This window comes from Anas acuta, chromosome 12, assembly GCF_963932015.1.
Source record: "Anas acuta chromosome 12, bAnaAcu1.1, whole genome shotgun sequence".
Taxonomy (NCBI): domain Eukaryota; kingdom Metazoa; phylum Chordata; class Aves; order Anseriformes; family Anatidae; genus Anas; species Anas acuta.
In genome coordinates this window covers 17,821,413-17,841,378 of record NC_088990.1, presented here as the reverse complement: position 1 = coordinate 17,841,378, position 19,966 = coordinate 17,821,413, and the positions used below count along the sequence as shown (strand labels likewise).

The 19,966-nt window shown below is 40.1% G+C and overlaps 1 protein-coding gene and 1 long non-coding RNA gene across 3 annotated transcripts in view; one reads left to right on the top strand and one right to left on the bottom strand.

The window, feature by feature from the left end:
* Window positions 1–8,571, top strand: part of LOC137862808 (uncharacterized) — a 122,040-nt gene extending 113,469 nt beyond the window's left edge. For both annotated transcript variants that reach the window (XR_011100537.1, XR_011100536.1), the window contains exons 4-5: window positions 4,004–4,257; window positions 7,666–8,571. This is a non-coding gene — a long non-coding RNA (uncharacterized lncRNA). The remainder of the gene's footprint in view (window positions 1–4,003; window positions 4,258–7,665) is intronic.
* ALDH1A2 (aldehyde dehydrogenase 1 family member A2) overlaps window positions 1–9,821 on the bottom strand; it is a 55,873-nt gene extending 46,052 nt beyond the window's left edge. The window contains exon 1 of the mRNA XM_068695199.1: window positions 9,556–9,821. Coding sequence (XP_068551300.1) covers window positions 9,556–9,672 — 117 coding nt within the window. The 5' untranslated portion in view covers window positions 9,673–9,821. The remainder of the gene's footprint in view (window positions 1–9,555) is intronic.
* Window positions 9,822–19,966: the final 10,145 nt, after the last annotated feature.

Sequence of the window (19,966 nt, the reverse complement as noted above, 5' to 3'; positions counted from 1 at the left end):
TGTATGCAAGGATTTCCATGGATATTCTATGGAACAGAAATATTTGGGAGCCAGAGACATAACATACATCCATGGATGTAGAGGCAGCATAGGTCGTGAAGTATAATAGCAGGAGCCAATACTGACTTCTGGATTAGAACAACTGAAGGGACGCTGAAGTGGAAAAAGAACAGGAAGGCAATAAAAGATGAGTGCAACAGTAACTGTATGTTAGGTCAGTGAGAGCTGCATTGATAGTGTCTAGTGGGCATACAGTTCTCTATATCCTAATCTAAACAACATTTGACATTGTCCTGTCAAGGACTAAAAATTGTGTCTGAACCCCTGAGAAATGGTTACCACATAAATAATTTCAGCTTCATTGCAGGAGAGAAACACATGAAGAAGCCCTACTGTCTGGGATACTAAACTTCAAGAAGGGGAGGTTTTTTTAAAGGAAGTAACTTAGAAACTCCCTGCTTGAAGCTAGGAAATTAAAATCCATAGAATCAGCATGGAGGCTTAAGAATGTGAGAGTCAAAGATTTGCATTCCCAAGACTAAAAGTGGGAAGCAGAAGCAAGAAAATAAACGGGGTGGCTAAGCAGAAGGATACCAGAGGAAATGCAGGCCAAAAGAAAGACAGAAAGAAAGTGCTAACTTTAAAAGGCTGCAAAGCACAAACTGAAAATGAAAAATTGTTACTAAATATACTGAAGAAAAATATACAAAAAAGATAACACAAATTAAACAGCCAAGAGAAGACTACGTTTAACAAATAAGTAAATACAGTCTGTGGGAGAGCAGCTGGATTTTTAGAACAACCTGCTTATGAAAGGTAAAAGAAAGGAGACTGAAAATATTTCCAGAAATTGCTGCTCATTTGGAGTGTCCTTATTTGGCTATTCGTAGCCAAATATAATACATATATCATCTGTACGTAGATGATTATTCTGGCTGGAATTTGATGAGTTGTATGGCCAAGGGAAGACAAGCAGAACCACGAGTTTGTACACAGATGACAGGTAAAATACTTGTTCTGGGAATGTATCTTTACTAAAATTCTAACAACAACAATACACCGAAGACCATGCTCAAGATCAGGGTGCTTCAGTCTCAAGTGTGCTGCAGAGTCGAATTTCAGTTCCTTAAAGAAATCCCAAATGCCAATTCATCTCAATTCTTCCACTTTACAAGCCTAAGGCATCAGGAATTGCATGAAAGCCACCAAAGATATCCCAGGGTGATGGTGATGGTGTATTAAGTGGTGTTCTTCCCACTGAAGCATGAGAGAGCAATGCTACAGCACAGACCTGAGAGGTCCTTCTGTGTGCAGAGGCCCTATTTCAGATGAAATGTAGACCATCAGACCTGACTGTGTCTAATCACTTGAAGCCATATTTAGGGCTAGCTGACCTATTCACATGAGGATAGGATTAGCTTCTATATGACTGTCAAATAACACCTCCATTTACCTGAAAAACAAGTAAGTAGTTCTGCTTTGGAAATAAATCAGTTTCACTTTAGAGTGCAGCCTTTGACTGTGTAAATACGTGTGTTTAAATTTCAATAAGGAAAAGCACTTCTAAGAACTAGAGTCAAAACTGAGGGGTTTTGTGTAATCATTGCTAGATGACCAAAGCACAACATGAGGATAGTGTCTTCCTGGCATCCTGCTTCCATCTGAGGCCGCAGCCTGTTCTTCCATGCACCACTTCCTATGTCTTTACAACTGTCCAAATGAATTTTTGTAACTCACTTCTTTTAAATCGGGGGCATATTGGAAATCCACATGGAAATTAGCAAAGTATATCCTTTCTGTAACCACAACACCTGCTGTTGGCCTCTGCACAGCTGTGCCACCAGCTTCCCTTTAGGTTCTGGGTACAATTCAAAGTATTGATTACCCACGAATCCCTCACAGATGAAGGTCTATGTACTTGAGTGGTCAGCTCAGTCCGTGTGTTTTAACCTCCAGCTGAGGTCAACTGAGATTGAACTGACCTTAAAAATTTTCACGTGGGTCACAGAATTTGATGTAGATAGTTCTCTGCTCTGAAATGTTTTCCCACTTCAGTCCAGCAAAGCTGGAATGCATTGTGTTTCAAGTCATAAGGTAAAAATCTAATTCACTAGGCTCTCTGGGAGAGGAACTGATTTCAAGTGAACGAGAACTGAGTCCTTTTTTTAATTTTGACAGTTGGAGCAATGATATTGCCCAACACTTTGATGTGGCTTCCTGTATCATACTTCTCATAATGAAATGTTCCTATATTTAAAGCTTAGTTAAACTGTATAACTTAAAATTGATGTGTCACATTCACATTGTGGAGGTAGATTTCTGTTAAAAGTAACAGACAATACTGGTTGGTAGAAATATGTTTTTAGACAAACTCTGAAACGCAGAACTTGTGTTTTGGAAAAAAAAAAAAAAAACAAAAAAACCCACAAACACCAACTGCAAATACGTGTATGCAGTCCAAACAGGAATTCATCAATTCGTTTAAATAATAATAAAAGTAATGAATGATTGGGTCCTTAGATGGCAATCATTTTTAAACCTCATATTTCTTTATGTATATATACATATATATGTTTGGTAATAAGTCTTCACATAGCTATTTATGTGCCTATTTGTGTTTGAATAGGGATGCTAGCACTTGTCTGAGGATTCCTCAGCAGAATCCTCAGAAATCTTGGACAAAATGATAACTTTCTGAACATTTTTCATATCTTTACATATTTATGTTTACATTTACATAGCTTCCTTAAAATGCTGTCTCTGTGTAAATCCATTTTATAAATGCATTTCTTTCCGATGAACTAAAGCTGATGTTTTGGTTACTTGTTTCAGAGAGTAAGTTCTACTCTTTAAAAGAAAAAAAAAAAAAAAAAAAAAAAAAAAAAAACAGATAAAAAGTTGTGTTTTTTAGAAATTGAGAGAATCAAACAATTTGCAAAAAATAAATAGCAAAATAGTACAGTTCAGTCTTATCAAAAAAATAGCTGCAAAACTATAATAGAAGAAATGTGACTTCATGTAGGATCTGACTAGGAATTTATTATATGGACCAATGAACTCATCTTTTGTCATTTATCTCTGTAAACCTGTGAGATTTCTTGGAAGATAGTTAGTTAAATGAGGAGCAGAGATGAATCAGCAGGTATAATTTATTTAGACTTTAAAAAGGCTTTTGATGATAAAGTCCTTAGCAAGAGGCTATTAAGGAAAGTTAGTAACCATATGGTGAAAGATAAAGTTCTGCCATGGATTAAAAAGCGGTTAACAGATAAGATATAAAGACTGGAAATAAATGGATAATTCTCCCTGGAAAGAGGTTAATAGCAAGGTGCCCCTTCATTACTGTGACTAGCAATCGATATCATGGTTCACCTGCTTTAGCAGATCATTAATAGTAAGGTACATAGCTTGTGGATAAAAATACTCAGACTAATCTGAGTACCAAAGAGAGGACCGCTAGTACTGAAATTAAAAGCTATTTGGACAACTTGGGGGTAGATAAAATTTGCCAGAGGTACTAAGTGCAAGGCAGAGTGTGTTGGAAGGAAGGGTTCATATTACTTTTAGATGGTGATATGCTCTCAATGAGCTGCAATGTCTACACTTAGCTTATTGAAGGCAACTAATAACATGCATTGTAAAGAAGGAATAGGTAAGAGTGGTTCCAGTGTATGGTGCTTGCAGGAACAAGCAATTTATGATAGCAACTAACTTCAAACTGGCAGAGCCCACCAAGGTCTGCAGGGAATAGTCTTGCACTGACAAAGAGATGGGCTAGCTGAGCCCAGATTATCAAGAATTTTTGGACTGTTGGGATTTTTTAAATCAGAAAATGCAGACACATCAAGACAGAAATTGAATATGGAAATGTATCAGGCTTCATGAAGCTCTGTGGGAAAAGTTTCTGAAAGACAGACTGGAATGGATAATTTTTATCAGAATTAAACTGTGTGTTCAAGACACATTATCCCAACTCAGTAGTCCAATCTATACATATCTACAGATTTTAGATCAAATCCTTGCTCTGACATCAAGAGTATCCCGGGAGCAGAGACCTGAATTCTGCTTTTCCTGCATGGCTGTCCTGCCCACTGGGCTGCCAAGTTCCATCCTAATAAGTACTTACAAGTGGATTATCCAACAGGAGAGAATGAGAGACTCTTCCCAAGGATGGACAGAGCTAAAGCTGGGACCTGCCTACAGTCAGAAAGTAGGGATCCATACTCAAGTTTCTGCTATGTTCGCTTCAGAAAAGAGGTATGAATTTGGCTCTTCTTCAACTCAGTCATGTGTTTTCATTATTACTGACCTCCTGACTTTGGTGTGCAAATAAATATATACAACTTTTGTATTGGAGATTTGAAATCATAAACATTTTTGCAAACATTAGAAAAACACCTACTACATAGCTCTTATCTTTCAGTGTGTCATTTGACATTATCCCCGGGACAAAGAGAAGATAATTTCCCCTAGCCTGCAGTGTTGTCCGGTACAGCTTGATGCATTGAACCAGTATGCATTTTCTTTGAAGATTCAATCTTTCCTTAATATTCAGCACAGTGAGAGGCCACTGCTACAACAGCTACCTACTCAATAATATACTAGTTATCTACAGTAGTGTGGGGAGGAAAGAGAGAGTCCTATATTCAGTCTGTTAATTGGAATGAAGTGCATAAGTAGTGTGCAATCGCTGTATGGATTGATGTTTTGTAATACCAACCACGAAGTACAAACACAACAAGAGAAATTTAAACCATAAACAATGGTAAATGAAAATACAGTATATACAATAAAACTTAACATGTAGCAATACAGAGAGACACATAGTGTCAGCATAGGTGCTGAAATGCTCCACAAAGTGAAGAAAGTAGCTATTCTATTTGATTACTTTTTATACAATCATCTCTAATTTTCTGTGCTTCTCTCGTAACTGGACAGTGCTCACCAAGCTAACCAGAAAGCTAGCTAATTTCTTCAACTATCACTCACTGAATTTGTCTTCAAAAGAAAAGCATTCAAATAGTGAGCTTTTTCAGGGAAAGACAGGTGGAAATAGTGCATATTCATCAGTTACTTAAATAAGTTTTGCCAAAACTTGTCTCCAGTTCAAAAAATGAAAAAGATTCTGCACATTTTTTTTAATGAGGCAGATTTCTCACCACCTATCTTAATGTCAGCCTAGAATTTTATCTGGGAAACACATGCAGGAAATTTTGGTGAAAAGAATTTGCAATGTTTTATAACATTCATTTCTTGGCAATGCCAATAAAGCACAATGAGAATGAAAACAGAAACTTAGTAACAAAACAGGTCAAACCATAATGCTTATTATACAAGAATTTGAAATGTATTTGTTAGTTCTTGTTTACTCAGTATCAGTTTGCCTACACTTAATGCAAACTGCTGTCTACTGTTAGTTTCAGCACTGGGTAAGCTGACAGTCTGGCTAGTTTACCTGCTCTGTGTTTAGAAACTGAACTGGTTTCAGCCGATGGTGTAAGAGTAGAGGCAAACCCTTTTACACCGGTCAGAAAATATGGCTGTCAATCATTTCACAGGTTATTAGCATACAAACAGGTCTGTACCTCTTCGCTGCCACAGTGCTGTAACTTCATCACTTTAGAGCACTTTTTACAAAATGCTCTCAAAGACTGCAATTCTTAAACTTTTCCTTACGCTAAAATTCTTCAGGTCTTTTCTCAGGCCTATATCAGTTGGCAAGGAAGAAACAAAACTTAAAACACCCAGCTGGATTAGTGTCCCCAACATGAAGCAAGCTGAGCGTGTTTGTTCACTGAGTTAGATGAAGTAGTGACAGAGCTAGGAACACAACAGAACCACAAGGTCCTCATTTTATACTAGCTGTCTTTTAAAGTCAGTATCACTTACTAAAACTACTAAGAAAGTACTTTATAAAGCAGATTTGAATATACCGTAAGACTGGAAGGAGAGCCACATCGTGCAAAAACACCTTTTGCCTCTGGATGTAGGAGGAATTTAGGGGAAGAAAACACTGCAAAGGGCTCAAGCCATAGGAGTGGTTCCATGTCTACTGTCTGACACATGGGACACATTCAAGTCTCAGGAGAATGGAGTTTCATAAGAACATGAAGGAGCAGGGCAACAATATAATGCTAAGCTTGGAACCCTCTGATCTCCCTCAGAAGCCAGGAGGTTCTCAGAGCCATCAGTTCAGAAGAGGGCTTGCTGTACAGAACATGCCAGTAGCTGTCCTTGCTGGATGTCAGGCTGTGGTGTATCTCACCCAGCTGATAATTCTGAAGCAGCCCATTCTGGGAGAGTTTTTGGCACGAAGTTGATACTTGTAGCAGTATAATTTGCTGCCAGGGAGAGGGCTGTATCCCCCTTGCAAGCCTTCCTACCTACACTTTATGGAGCACAGCACTGCCAACAAGCTCCTGACAGGTCTGAAGAGGGGCTCAGTGTGCCACGAGGCTGTGCAATAATCTATTTCCATGCAATACTGGAAGATCCCCTGTCCTGTAGAAGCAATTCCTCTGCAGATATTAATACTAAGAAGTAAAGAATTAAAGAGTCATCACAATGAAGAGAAGGAGAGAATCTTGCATGTATCAGTTTTAGTACTTGTCAGCCACACAGAAAAACTTAACTCTGTGTGTCAGAACACTGATCTTCACGCCTGTGCAGAATGTGGCTTTGCACATCGTATTCAACAATTATTATTATGCACATCTAAAATGCATTATTTATCAGAGACCATGCCAAAGTATTAAAATGTGGGAAAAATATTTCCAGTGTCTCGTTTTTTAAAGAAGCACAGACTGACTCCCAATATTGAAGTCACAACAGCGTGCTGCACATATTAATATAAAAACAGGCATCATGTAATTTTCATCACTAATTGGATACATTTTTTCTGACCAATGAAAAACTACATTGCCTTGGTGTCCTACATCAGGTATAACAGATCAGAAGGACTTAACACAGTTTTCTGCTCATTTCAGAAAGCCCAGAGGAATATCACAGAAGTTCCATTAATTCTGCTAAATAATCGAATACATGAAAACTGCAAATACATGGGAAGTATTCCATCTGTGTTCTTGAAATAAATTGTCATAGTCTTTGCAAGGATATTGCAATATTGTAAAGGTTAATGAGTAATCTTATTTTTTTCCACTGTACATTACACATCTCAACAAATCTTGTTTAGGGATTCCTGGAACTTTAATACGTTCTGTCCTAACAAAATTGTCTTAACTATTTTCCAATTTTAGAATTCCAAAAATTGCATTTAATTAGCAAAGCATATTTTTAAAATTACTTTACTTTGTTTAAATGTCCACAGGTACCTCTATTTTTTTTAAAGGAATTATATCCCAAATGGTTAAGATTTTACATTCAGAGACAGCTGTAATAAAGAGTTCAAGAATTCTGGGTCCTGGGTGTGTATTTAAAATTCTCAGCTAACAAGCAGGAGAGAGGCCGCTAGGAATGCTTACAGATGTCTGATTTTAAAAGGTTTGAGGTTTTTTGGTTTTGTTTTTGGTAAATTTCTTTAGTCTAATGTTATTTATTGTTTATGGCAGTTGTTTGGCATTTAAGACATGAAGTGACCACTCCCCCAAATGAAAGAATCAAGTTACAATCCATTATTTCATTTTTGATTGTTTTTCTTTGTAATAGGTGGGAAAGGGGATCCTGGATAAAAGTCCTGCCCAAGACAAGACTCCAAACTGAAGACTCCTATTATCTATAAATCACTTGTGTTTCCTGCAGAGAAAAAGGAGGGAAGAAAGAGACAGAAAAACAGAGACAGAGGATATACCAAGTGAAATATTCAATACCCGTCCTAAACCCAATTCTCTCATAAGCAGGAAGGAATTACCTGATACCTCAAAACTAAGTCTAGAAGAAACGTGTCGCTGCTGTTTTTGGTTTAATATTGAAAACAAATAACTTTTTTTTTTTACTTGTTCCAGTAGGATAAGATGTGTAACAACTTACATATTTCTGAGATGATGGCAGTATATACTATGAATTATTAAAGGTTACTGTCCAGCTTACATCCTCACAAAGAAGATATGGCTGTTAATGACTGCTCTAATTTTGAAAGATTTTTGAATGAATTCTCTAGTTTTAAAATGAAGAAATGCAAGTACACTTTCTGTGCAAACCAACTGTGATACTACTAGCAGATATTACCCACTGAGGCTTATTTTAAACTGAAACCAGCAATAAATAAAATTAATGCCAAGTACTGTTTGCATAATATCATTGTTCCCAAAGTGTAACACCACACAACCTCAAATAACTACATTCCTAATTTATTTAAACCATTTTCAAATAAATTATATGCAAGAAAACCTGCATCTTTAAGTTTGCATATTGCAGTTCTCATTAAAATGTAACGAAATCTAAGAGTTGATTTTCCTCTGAAACGTGCTTCTAGAACATGATATAGCTGTAACAAATTAGAAGACAAATTAATTTTGGCACCCACTTAAAAAAAGAGAAAAGATGAAAAGCTTTCCAAGTGATGACATGGAAGACAAAAAATACACTACCTTGGTCAAAATGAATTTCCTATCAGTTTTAAAGCTCCTGAAGTTGTATTTCCAGTAGATAAAAATATTGTCACCTTTTCCCAGGGCTGATGTGCTTTATTTTAAGTTTCTCAGCAATTAGAAACAAAGTCTGACACAATGTAACCTGTTCACACATTTCAAACTTCTCCAATAGAAATGAAAGTATTCTTTAATTAAAGGTACTGAAGATGCAAAGATTCAAAACATAAAAACAAATTTATACATTCAAATTGCATTGACAAACAAATGACCATTGTTAAAGTCCATTTTAATCTACAAAATCAATGTAGCCCCATAATATAGCATAGAAAAGCAGCAGATTTTTCTACATTGACCCAATGGGTTGATTGTTAACCCCCTCTTCATGAAAATTACTCTGAAACGTTAGTAGGAAAAAATATCCCCTCTTGCAATACTGTTCAAGGTTTATTCAGGAAGTTAGTAAAGAGACCTGTTCCAGTGCTGTAACAACCTGGCAGTGTTAAGAGTCCTCGAGGAATTGTAAAAGAGTCCCTTGGGTACACAGGCTAATTCAAGAAAGAAAACATTTTTATTTTCTGATTGAGAAATATGGGTACGTATAGCAACTTCCTCTGAATTACATCAAAAGCAACCAAAACATTAGAGGACCTGTGATTTTGCACTGTGAAAAAAAGCCCAACAGCTCTGTAGAAAACGCTACATTTAAAGAGAAGTGGTAAAGCCAGTCCCAACAGATCTCATTTGATTTTCTATTATCCTGTGCTTTTTCAGATGATTAGAGGGCTAAAAATCTGTTTCCCATATTACAGATTCAAGGCAGTCTTTATACATATATATATATATTGTTTGTTTGTTTCCTTGCCTTTTTTTTATATTATTTGTTTGTTTGTTTGTTGATCTCAGAGCTGAAGTTGGTTAGGGCAGACTGAAATTGATTTTAAGCAAAATCCCTTCTTTGGAGGGAAAGCCATGAATCTCCCTGCCAGAACAAATGAACACAACTTACCTTGGTGTATTTGATTTCAAGGTTGAGAGTGGGAGAAGGCAGCAGATGCAGAGATGCCATCAGAGCTGCAGGATCTGCCTTCACCTCCCCTGGCATCTCAATTTTACTGGAAGTCATAGTCTTGGGGGGGGGGGGGGGGGGGGGGGATATAGTACAGCCGAGCCCCCCGCTCTGCCCTGATGTTGTGTTGTGCTTTGGGTTGTACCCCCCCCCCCCCCCGCCTCGAGAGCCCGGCGCTGAAGATGCTGCTGCCGGCCGCTGTATATAGGCAGGTGTCACGGCGGGGCTGCTCTTATTGGACATGGGGGCAGAGGCAGGGGGGCAGGTCCGTCCTACCTAGGGCGAGAGCGGCACAGCCCCGCTCACACGCGCGGCGCAGCCGCCGCTCCCCGCAGACTCCGCCGGGTGCCGGGGTCCCGCCGGCCCCGCACCGCCCCGCACCGCCCGCCGGGGGCTTCTCCAGAGCAGCGGGGGCCGGGAGACGCCGCGGGGGGAGCCCCGAGGCTCGGTTTCCCCGCTCGCCGCTCCGCGCCGGGAGCAGCCGGCCCGGGGCATCCCGCGGGCGCGGCGCCGGGGCCGCTCCCCGTGGCTGCCGCTGCCGCGTCCCCTCGGGCTCCGAGCCGCCCCCCCCAGGTCGTGGCTGGCGGCCGCCCCCGGCCTCCCGCCGCTGTCCCCGCGGGCCGCGGCCCCTCCGCGCCGGCCGGGAGGGGAGGGGAGTGCCGAGCCCGGCTGCTGTCCGCTCCCCGGCGCTGCCCGCCCTACCTGCCGCCCCGCCGCCCCGCCGGGCCCGGCCGCTGCCGCTCGCGGTCCCCGTCCTGCTGCTGCCCCCTGCCGGCCGCGCGCCCCCCGCCGCCCGCCGCTACGGCAGGGGGCCCCCGCCGCCCGCGCGCCGCTGCCGCCCGGGGGGGCCCCGGGGCTCGCTCCCCTCCCGCGGTGCCCCGGCCACCCCCGCGGCCCCCGGCCCGGCTCGCTGGGTGGAGCAGCAGGCGGCCGCAGCCCGTGCCCCGACGGGGTGATGGGTGTCGGCACCGTGTGGCCAGAGCCCAGCGCTCCCTCTGGTCAGAACTTCCAGGCAGAACATACACGAAGCGCCCACGGTTTTTGGCACTTCGGGCAAAACCACCAAGTTCGCTTTCCTGCTGCAAACACTCCCAAGGTTTTGAAAGCGATCAGATCCCGTGTTTGCAGACAGTGTGTTTGCAGTTATAACGTTGCAGGTAGATAAACAGAGAAAGGACACCAAAGCGTGCAGCTGTCCCAGGCTGGCACAAACAAAGCAGCAAGCAATACGCCACATGACCTTTTTACTGATTTAGTCCAGAATAAACAAGAGGATCTGGCCACGTTTTGATTTTGTTACAATATCCATTATGTTGAGTCCCTGGATATTCCTTGCTCCTTGTTTAGTGGCACACAGAGGATTAGAAAGGCAGGCAGCGCACCCTTAGTGTTTGCACAGGAGCACGGGACAAGGATTGCTCCTGCACAGGCATGTAGCACAGGATCCAGAGTGCCATTTAAGGCATTTCAGCGTTAATGTGCACCTCTGTAAATCTCCAGCTCAATAATGAAGAAGGAAACTGCAGATTTTGCTTTCTGTCATTTTTCATAGTTCTTCCCCCCCCCCCCAACAGAGGAAATGGATCCAAAACGCTGTGCTGTAATGTGACACGCAGAGCCGTCAAATTGTGACACTTGGGATAAGTGAGACTTTTAAACGTCAGAAATTCAGTTTTTAATGGCACCCTGGCAACAAGACCTAACACTTCATCACAAGGATGACACATTCTAAAAGCTGTTTTAAAATAAATCAGAGTGGGGATGTGTTCCTTCAAAAACGGACTGCATTAAACAGGTTTGAGGAACCAGAGAACTGTGCAACAGTTTCATTCTTAAATCGAGTCAATGAAGTTTGCAGGAGATTTTGGTGAGACTGGATTCTAGTGCATCTGGAGATGCAGTTCAAACCCACGTAATTAGCAGCGTAAGCTCCTAATTGTCACCAAGCTCCTGTGACTCTATCTGTTTCTTGCTATCCTGAGCCCCCAGCGACTCTTTGTTGTACAAACCATGCTTCTCTTACGTCTGAAAGCAATTCAGACTGCAAAAGATCTCACAGCTGACTCACCTGCAGACTAACTGCCACCTAAACCCCGCCAGCGTTCCCCGAGTGGCGAATGGCACTGCACTTACCGTGCTGCAGCTCCTGGTCTACGGCCAGCAGAACGTGGCAGACACCTGCCTTCGCTCTTCCCAACAGCGGGTGTCCAACTGGGGTTTCTCTTCCTCCACCTGGAAAGACAAACGACGTAGGCCTTAGAGCCAAGACTGCAACTGGGTTCTCATCAAGTGCAACAGCAGCTTTGCCAAACAGCACTTGGAGCGAGGTCTGTGACAAGGTGTGGGACACACTGGGAATCCAGCCTGGTGAGCTGGTTCAGCCCTTCAGCACTACCCTGGCTTCTATATGATAGCAAATTGAGATATGGCTTCAGATCATGCAAGTTAATAGTTAATTATTAATATTTAATGCAATTTCTTTGTAGGAGGGATTGCTACCACTGTTGCCTTGGACATTAGGACAATAACTTAGTAATAACAATGAATACAGGGGTAAAATGATCTAATTTGTGGAAGAAAAAACACCACTGAAATGGACAGTGGATACAGTGACCCCAAATTACAGAGGTGTTCTCTCTCACTACTTCAGTTCCTTGCTCCATTAATATTTCTTATGCTCCTTAGTGAGCTCCAGACTCTTTCTAAGCACTGACACACACAAAGGAACTGAATCACATCTTCTGTCAGACACTTCTAGTGACTCATTTCTAGATCAACTTCAAAACCTGCCCCCCAGTGATTTTGATCTGACCCCTAAGTTTTATTTTATACATAGTTCTCTCTTAGCTGTCTTTCTGGTGTTTAGCAGCGTTATCTGTGGCTCCTCATGCAAATTCAGTACTGATTGAGAGAGCCCACTCCTCTTCACCTTTTGCCTTATGCATCAGTAAATGTCCCTCCCATTTCCTATGTGCTTTAGAAATCAATTCTGGGGGAAAAATAGGGGCCAAAAAAAAACTTCCACGAACTTATTTTTCAGCTCAGATTTGCACTTTTGAAATCTGAACTTCATGTTCTGATATATACAGTAAAAGCTTCAGCCTCAGGTGTCCCATTTTAATTGCCTGCTATTTTCATTACTGACTATGATGGCAGCAAATGCTCTTCAGGAGATACTTGTATTTTAATTTATCTGCAAATATAAATCACACATTATAGCACTTTTTTTCCTCTAAGTTAATTGAATCAATTCTCTAAATGTCTCTAAGCCTGATCATTTGAAAGAGGTTCACTGTTTGAAATCTTTTAAGAATTATGGCCCTTGAATTGTGCACAGAGTGGTATCAGTCCTTGCTCCAGATAGAGGTATTTTATACACAGAAGGTAAAAAGTAATACATATAGGCAACATTACCTGTAAAGTAGCACCCATAATGCTGGAATGAACCTATAAAGATATTATGACAGAAATGTTGCAAATATCCCAATTAATTCATTGCCTTAATATTATAAGTCTTGTTAATAATTGGTTAATAATGGGTCTGGATATATTTTATGTTCTAAAATCTACTTTCATTTTCTTTATTTCTACATTACACTTAACATTAAAAAAAAAAAAAAAAAAGTAAAAGCTGATATCAAGAACAACCATTTTTTATTACTTAAAATCTAGGAATGGCCAGTGAAGAAAACTTGATTTAATGTAGTTTTTACTAAAAATAAATCCAACAGATCAATTTTCTGTCCTGTGATATTGGCCATTTTATACCAGTAGAACTGTAAATTGCTGCTATGGTAAATTCAGTCCTAAATTTAAACTTGGATTTAAGCAAGCCACACATAATTCATTTACAGCGACGATGATGAAACAGAATGTGCTTGGAAAGACTGTCAGTGTTTGGCTCATTTTTAGAAATGAGTCCATTTCAAAAATTAATATTATGGTTTAAGTCCACACTTGAAATGCAGCACGTCCCACATCAGACAGTTGTGCAGAAGGCCCGTTTTGCCTGTCATGGAATAAACCCAAGATGCGGCTCCTCAAGTCTGAAGTCCTCCTGAGCCCATCCAACCCACAGTGCTTGGCTGGTCACTGTGCAGCAGCTCACCACCCGCTCTGCAAAGCAGCACCCGTCTTTTCCCACAGAGAGGGCAGGTGGTGAGGGGCTGTGCCTCAGGACAGTGTAAAGAACACTCGCCAATAACCGGGAAGATAACATGCAACATGCTTCTGAGCTGTAGGGACGCTGTCCTGAGTCTAAATACGTAACACACACTCCTATTGTGAATTTCTCTTCAATTTACCTGTTTGAATTTATTATTTGTAAAACACATCAAGCCTCAAATGGATTGACCTTCTGCTAATGTACATTACCTAATGAATGGATGCAATTAGCTAATTCATATTGGACTATTGCACTTTCCAGGTCACATTTATCATCACTAAATGTGTGATCTAGTTTGCAAGTTTAAATTTTTTATTATTACCCTTTACACTAAAGAAATAAGTCTTATATTTAATTACCTGAACTTACATATTCAATTAATAGCTTAATTAACTTAATGAATATGGATACAGCACAGAAGTACCAGAAGATTGCTGCTAGGATGTGCTTCTAAGTACACTCTATAAAAGGCATGCTCTGAACCTCAGAACAATTTTTTCTATTATTACGTTATTATTATTTTTATTTAAAAAAATTTGGCTGGGGAATTCCAAAGGAATTGGGCCTGACAATCCAACATTCCTATACAGGGGCCCGAGACAGTTTTATCATCTATACTGTTAGCATTTCATATGTAAAGACAATCCCAGAAGCAAAGCTTACATTTCTGCAAAGAGGATTTAAACATTCAAAAGTGAATCATTCTGACTGAAAGGGAATTAATATAATGAAAAACAAGCAGAACAGCACCTCACTTACTAAAGGACAAGGGATGAATGTTTATAACATGGAGGCAAAACAAATACTCTCCTTGTGGGACTGAGGCAAGAAAGCACCAAGACCAGCATCTCTTACAGAAAACACTTCTGTAATGGAGTGTGGAAATGTGGCTAGATGGCAATGAAGCTGGGGGGTGCACTTGGAGTGGGAGGGCAAGTCAGAGGAAGGAAACAGTCATTTTCCTGTTGTTCAGAACCATGAATCTGCTGTCATACTTAGCTACATTTATTTGTTTGCCAAATATTATTTTGTCTTTATGCCAATGGAGTCAAATCTGTAATTACCATTGTCTTTTATATATCTTTTTTATTATTTAGGTAGGTTCCGATCTGCTTTTCACAACCCTACAGCTCTACTGGTAGCCATGGTAAGTCACAGGGTGTCTGCTGCTATAGGGAATGTGTGCCCTGTAGAAAGGGCAAAGGTTTTGGCGATGTATCCCATGTTAAGAAATCATAGGGCTTAGATCAATGCAAGCCCATAGGATGTACTTTGAGCTTTTCTTCATACAGCATGGGTACAGTTACCAAGATATCTGTTATTTTTAAAAGCAAAGCTGAATTTAAAAATTCAATATTAATTTTGAGGGCTTTTTATAAAGAAACATGATGTAGAAAAAGTTATTCTAAAAAGTACATGCTGTCAATCACCTTTCCTTGCAGTTACTTTCCATGTACATTAACTGTTCCAAAAAAGGGAAAGCGCAGGAAAAAAGAGCAGGGAAAATAGGGCTATAACGAAGTGCCTATATAGGCTATAATGAAGTGCCTGTCCTAAATTGGTCTATTCTCCAAAGGCAATATTTTTCTTGTTTTGAAATAGCTTTTTCCCAGATGCATTCAGAAAGTCAGACCTGCCCATACTATCACCTGCCAGAAAAGCTTACGCTAGAACCATATCCAGCACGTGCAGAGGGAAGCACAGCCTAGTGCAGCAGGTAACACCAGTGCACGTAACCACCTGTGCAGCATGTCCCTAACGCTTTCCCATTTGGCAGCACTGACAGTCCTATCCCAGAGCCATGCAGTGGGGCATGTTATCTGTTCCCACCGTGCCAGCAGGACTCCACAGTGCAGCAGTGCATCACACAGCTATTGCAGAGATTCAACCAATGAGGAAACTCAGGGCCTGTTATACACAGACACGTCTGTACAGGTTTTTTTTATTTTTTCACAAAACTGTTGAAATTTACTATCATCAATTATGTACAAATATATGTGACGTATACTTGTGCAACATATCAGTTATGCACTGAGGTGTGATAGTGTGTCCAGCCAATCAAGAACAAAGAAAAGTTTTGGGCCCTGCTTTAGAGAAAGTCCAATTTAATTCTCACTGAAATCAACATCAGTTATAGTGGACTTCAATAAGCTTTGAAGGAGGCCTCACACATTACTGGCAGAAAGTTTGAAACACACATGTGGTGTCTATTTGATCTCATATTCATGATCTGGACAAAATGTTTTATCTGGACACTGAGAATACAGAAACAGAGAAGAAAGTACAAAGAAATTCTCAATGGGTCACCTTGTGTGCCCTACTGCTCCCTCCAAGGTGGGCCCAGCTAAACCTGAGCTTCACATTGCAGATGCTTGCTTCTGTGAGCACTTACTCACCAGGGACTAGACCAGAGACAGAAGATGATCAGAAAGCATAGGAACTAAAGAAATGTGTGTTTTTTTTTTTTCTGTACTCAAAAACATTAGAATGCTGAATTGCAGTACGTTCAGATCATGCTCACTTACATTTTTTGAGTTCCCCAGCAGCAGGATCAATAAATAAAACAGAAAATGTCCTGTAAGTACCACACAGCAGTTTCTGTAGAAAAAATAAATATAAATATAAATTAGGCAAAGGCATTTGTAAAGGAACATGTATTATAGTGGACATACTCATTCAGATTTTATCCAATTCAACTAAAATCAGCAGATTTAGACAAAAATAATTTGGCACTTATTATTACGGTACGAAAAAAGTGTTATATTTATAGCCTTGGTGTCCCCAGCTGTGTTGGTTTAGGTTTTATTACATCAGTAACAACAATTTATGTGATACTCCAAATAATGTAGTTTTAAAAATTCAGTACAGTATATCCTGTTACTCATGGGATTTAAACTGTGGGAGCTATGTGTATTATTCTCTACTTTGCTATTTCTGTAGGAGTGAAGATTACTCATAAAAATTTTTAGGTTATATACACTGTTTGAATTCCTATCCACTTAAATCCAGGTGAGGAGAAGAAATAGTTCAGTTCAGACTGCCTTGGGGGTAAGGATCCTAAGGGTCTCAGTCTTCTGATCTAAGGTCACACATTCAAGCATGAACAATAATATCAACATGCTTCTTGACATCTTTAAAGAATGCCAATAGATCTGTGAGGCATAACCTCCCTTAACAGAAACCATTTGATGCTTCTACAGGCTATTAGCTTTATCTGTGTCTATTGATTTTTTTCTTTACTACAGTTCATCTAACTTTCCTGGTATGGAAGTCAGACTGACAGTTCCGTAGTTCCCATGATCATCCTTGGAGCCCTCTCTTAAGAGACCAGTGGATTGGTGCTAAATTTCCTATGTTCCAGTTTGCTGGTTTTAAGATCGGATTCACCAAAAATCAACTCCCTGGTACTAGCACTTCAATAGCAGAACATTGGAATTCCCTGAGGGAATTCTGCACAGCTCCAGCAATTAGTCACTATTTAACATATCAATTTCTCCTATATTCTGTCCTACCAAGAATTCATTTTAGGACAGTTCCTCAAGCTCAGCCCACCTGAAGTTTGGTTCTTTAGCAAGTCAAAAACAAATCTTTTAGCTTTTCTGCTGAGTTGACCAGCTTAAATGCTTCTTCTACACTTTCATCCTCTATAGCTTTACCTACTTTCTTCCAGGACTCCTCTGTGGAAGAAATTTGAAAAAGTTGGTACATTCTAGTCCAGGTGCTCCTTAAAATCTTTTTGGTAACCTGTTGTGATTCCACATTTAAGACAACAGTTTGCACTGTTTTCTATGATCCTTGTTTGCATATGACCTCCATTTTTGAACGTTGTCTGCAACTTCTTCCCTCAGACTACACGGCTGTTACTACTTACCAGTGGCAAAGCTATTATCCTTACCATTGTGACACTGGGAGCAGGGCCCAGGTGAGGGGGCTTGGCAGAGAGAACAGGAATCATTGTGCTATTTTCTTTCCATTGTTCAGCCAGGTTGTCCAAGCATTGTGTGTGACAAAAAGGCAGTATCAAGGAACATGGATTAGCAATTAAGGTCAAAGGTTTCCTGCATTTCTTTCATCTTTACATTTCATTCAGCTTTCACATACTGCCATGTAAATATCTATTAGATTTGGGAAATGTCTTTAGAATCTCATTTTGAATATAATGAAAGGATATACTGAATTCAAATTTTATGTGTTGCCCCTTTTTTGCATTTGAAAAAGATATATATTTAAAAGTGTAGTAGTGACTTTAAATTTTGCCAAAAGCTGGAAAGATTTGTCAAATTATTGAAGAAAATCTGACGAAGGCAAGTGTAAACAGTACATACTTGTGTCAGGAACCTGGTTCTCCACCCTGTAAAAAAAGAAATATGGGAAAGGAAACATCGTCTGGGCAAATGAGTAGGGGATTCTGTCTCTGTCACTGACATGTTACTTTGATGTCGTTAGTTGAAAAATAGTTAATGCCTTCACACCTGTTATGAGAATAAACTAAGAGGTAGTTGCATACTACTTTGTGAGGGAGACCTGCATCTGCACAAGAGAAAGATCTGCTATGGACAAACAACTAAAAATGGCTTTCATAAATGTATTTATTTATTTCTCATTTTCCTGGAAGAGAGGAAGCAGTTTATCTCATTCCTCCTGTAATGAATGGCCTCCTCAGGATCCTCCCTCAGCTCTACTCTACCCATAATTCTGCAAGACAAATTCTCTCACAGACATAATAAACATATGCTTTTAACATCCTGTGATAATTAAGGTCTTGAAAAATATCTTTGTTTTGCGGCTGTATGGGGTAAAGGTTTTCAAAGTGCAGTACATAAGCTGTTTTCTGTGGCTTCCCAGAAGCAGCTTCAGCCATCTCTGTGCAAGTGCAGGCCTGCACTACGGAATAAACCTCTGCATCTGTGTGTGCCTGCTGCTGCACAGGTGCACCCCCAGCTCATGCAGTACCAGGACAGATGCAGTCTTCTTGCAACTCATCACCTGTGTGGCTCTCCAGAGGCCAGCATTTTCTGAAGCAGCTAACGGCAAAGTGGTGTTTGAATGCTGAGGCAGAGATAGAGAAAAGAACATGGAAAAAGGCTTAAGGATTAAAATTGGATAGCGAGGGTAAACTGGGTGGTAAGAGGGATGAAACTGGTGGTGGTAAAGAGGCTACAGCTGTAGTGAACATTCAACAAATCCTAGACTGAGGAAAAGACGAACACTGATGGGATTGTAGAAGCGACCCATTTGCCCAGTTCCCTAAGTTTTTGTCCTATTCACAGCTGAATAGGGCAGTACTGACAGACCTAAACACATTTGCCAGGAAGGTAAAAAAAAGGAAGAGGACAGATACAAACTGAGGCACCGGACATCTACAACGCATGCTAAAATAACCTACCACAACTGGGCTAAGCCTTTGGTGTTAAGTCAAATGACAGAAAATATTTGTAAATCAACCAGATGACATGTCAGTGAGGTTAGTATCATAACTGATAAATGCATTCACAATGCATAAGAGATTAAAAGTGTAATATTTTTCTCTAGCAATCCAATTCTTTGAGATATTCACCAACTTCAGGTCTTAAGATAATGGCCAATAATAATATAATGCTTCATATTACAGCACCTATGCGCTTTTAAGCTGAATATAATTGGGAACATACAGTCATTCTCAGTGCTTCATTTGCCTATACTGCATTATAGAGAGCCACTGGACCAAAGCAGATTTCATTAAATGTTCCTAATTTATTCTGCCTCGTTGCTCTTTTGTAAACAGGGCAGGTCACTCGAGAGCAAGGCATTGAGTCCAAAAAGAGCATCGTGTGTGAATACACAAATTCAACATACAACCAAGGTAAGACTCCTCATTAGCCACTAAAATCCCTCAGGACTAACCAGGTAGGAGCTTTTATTTACAGGGTAGAGCATAGCATCCTCACAAGTATTCACTCTCTTTTACAACTTTCTCTTGAAAAGGTTTCAGACAGCCAATAGTAGCATGGCTTAAATCTCAGTCTAGGTCGGAGTGAATTTTTCAACCATATTTTGTTTCCTTACTTTGTGGTTTCTCTTTTTGCCTTTCATCTCGATTAGGGTGACAGGAACATTTTATTCATTTTTACCAGGAAGGAAAAAAAAAAAAAAAAAAAAAAAAGTAATGTAGCCAGAAAGGTAATGATTAATCCATTTTGTAAGAAA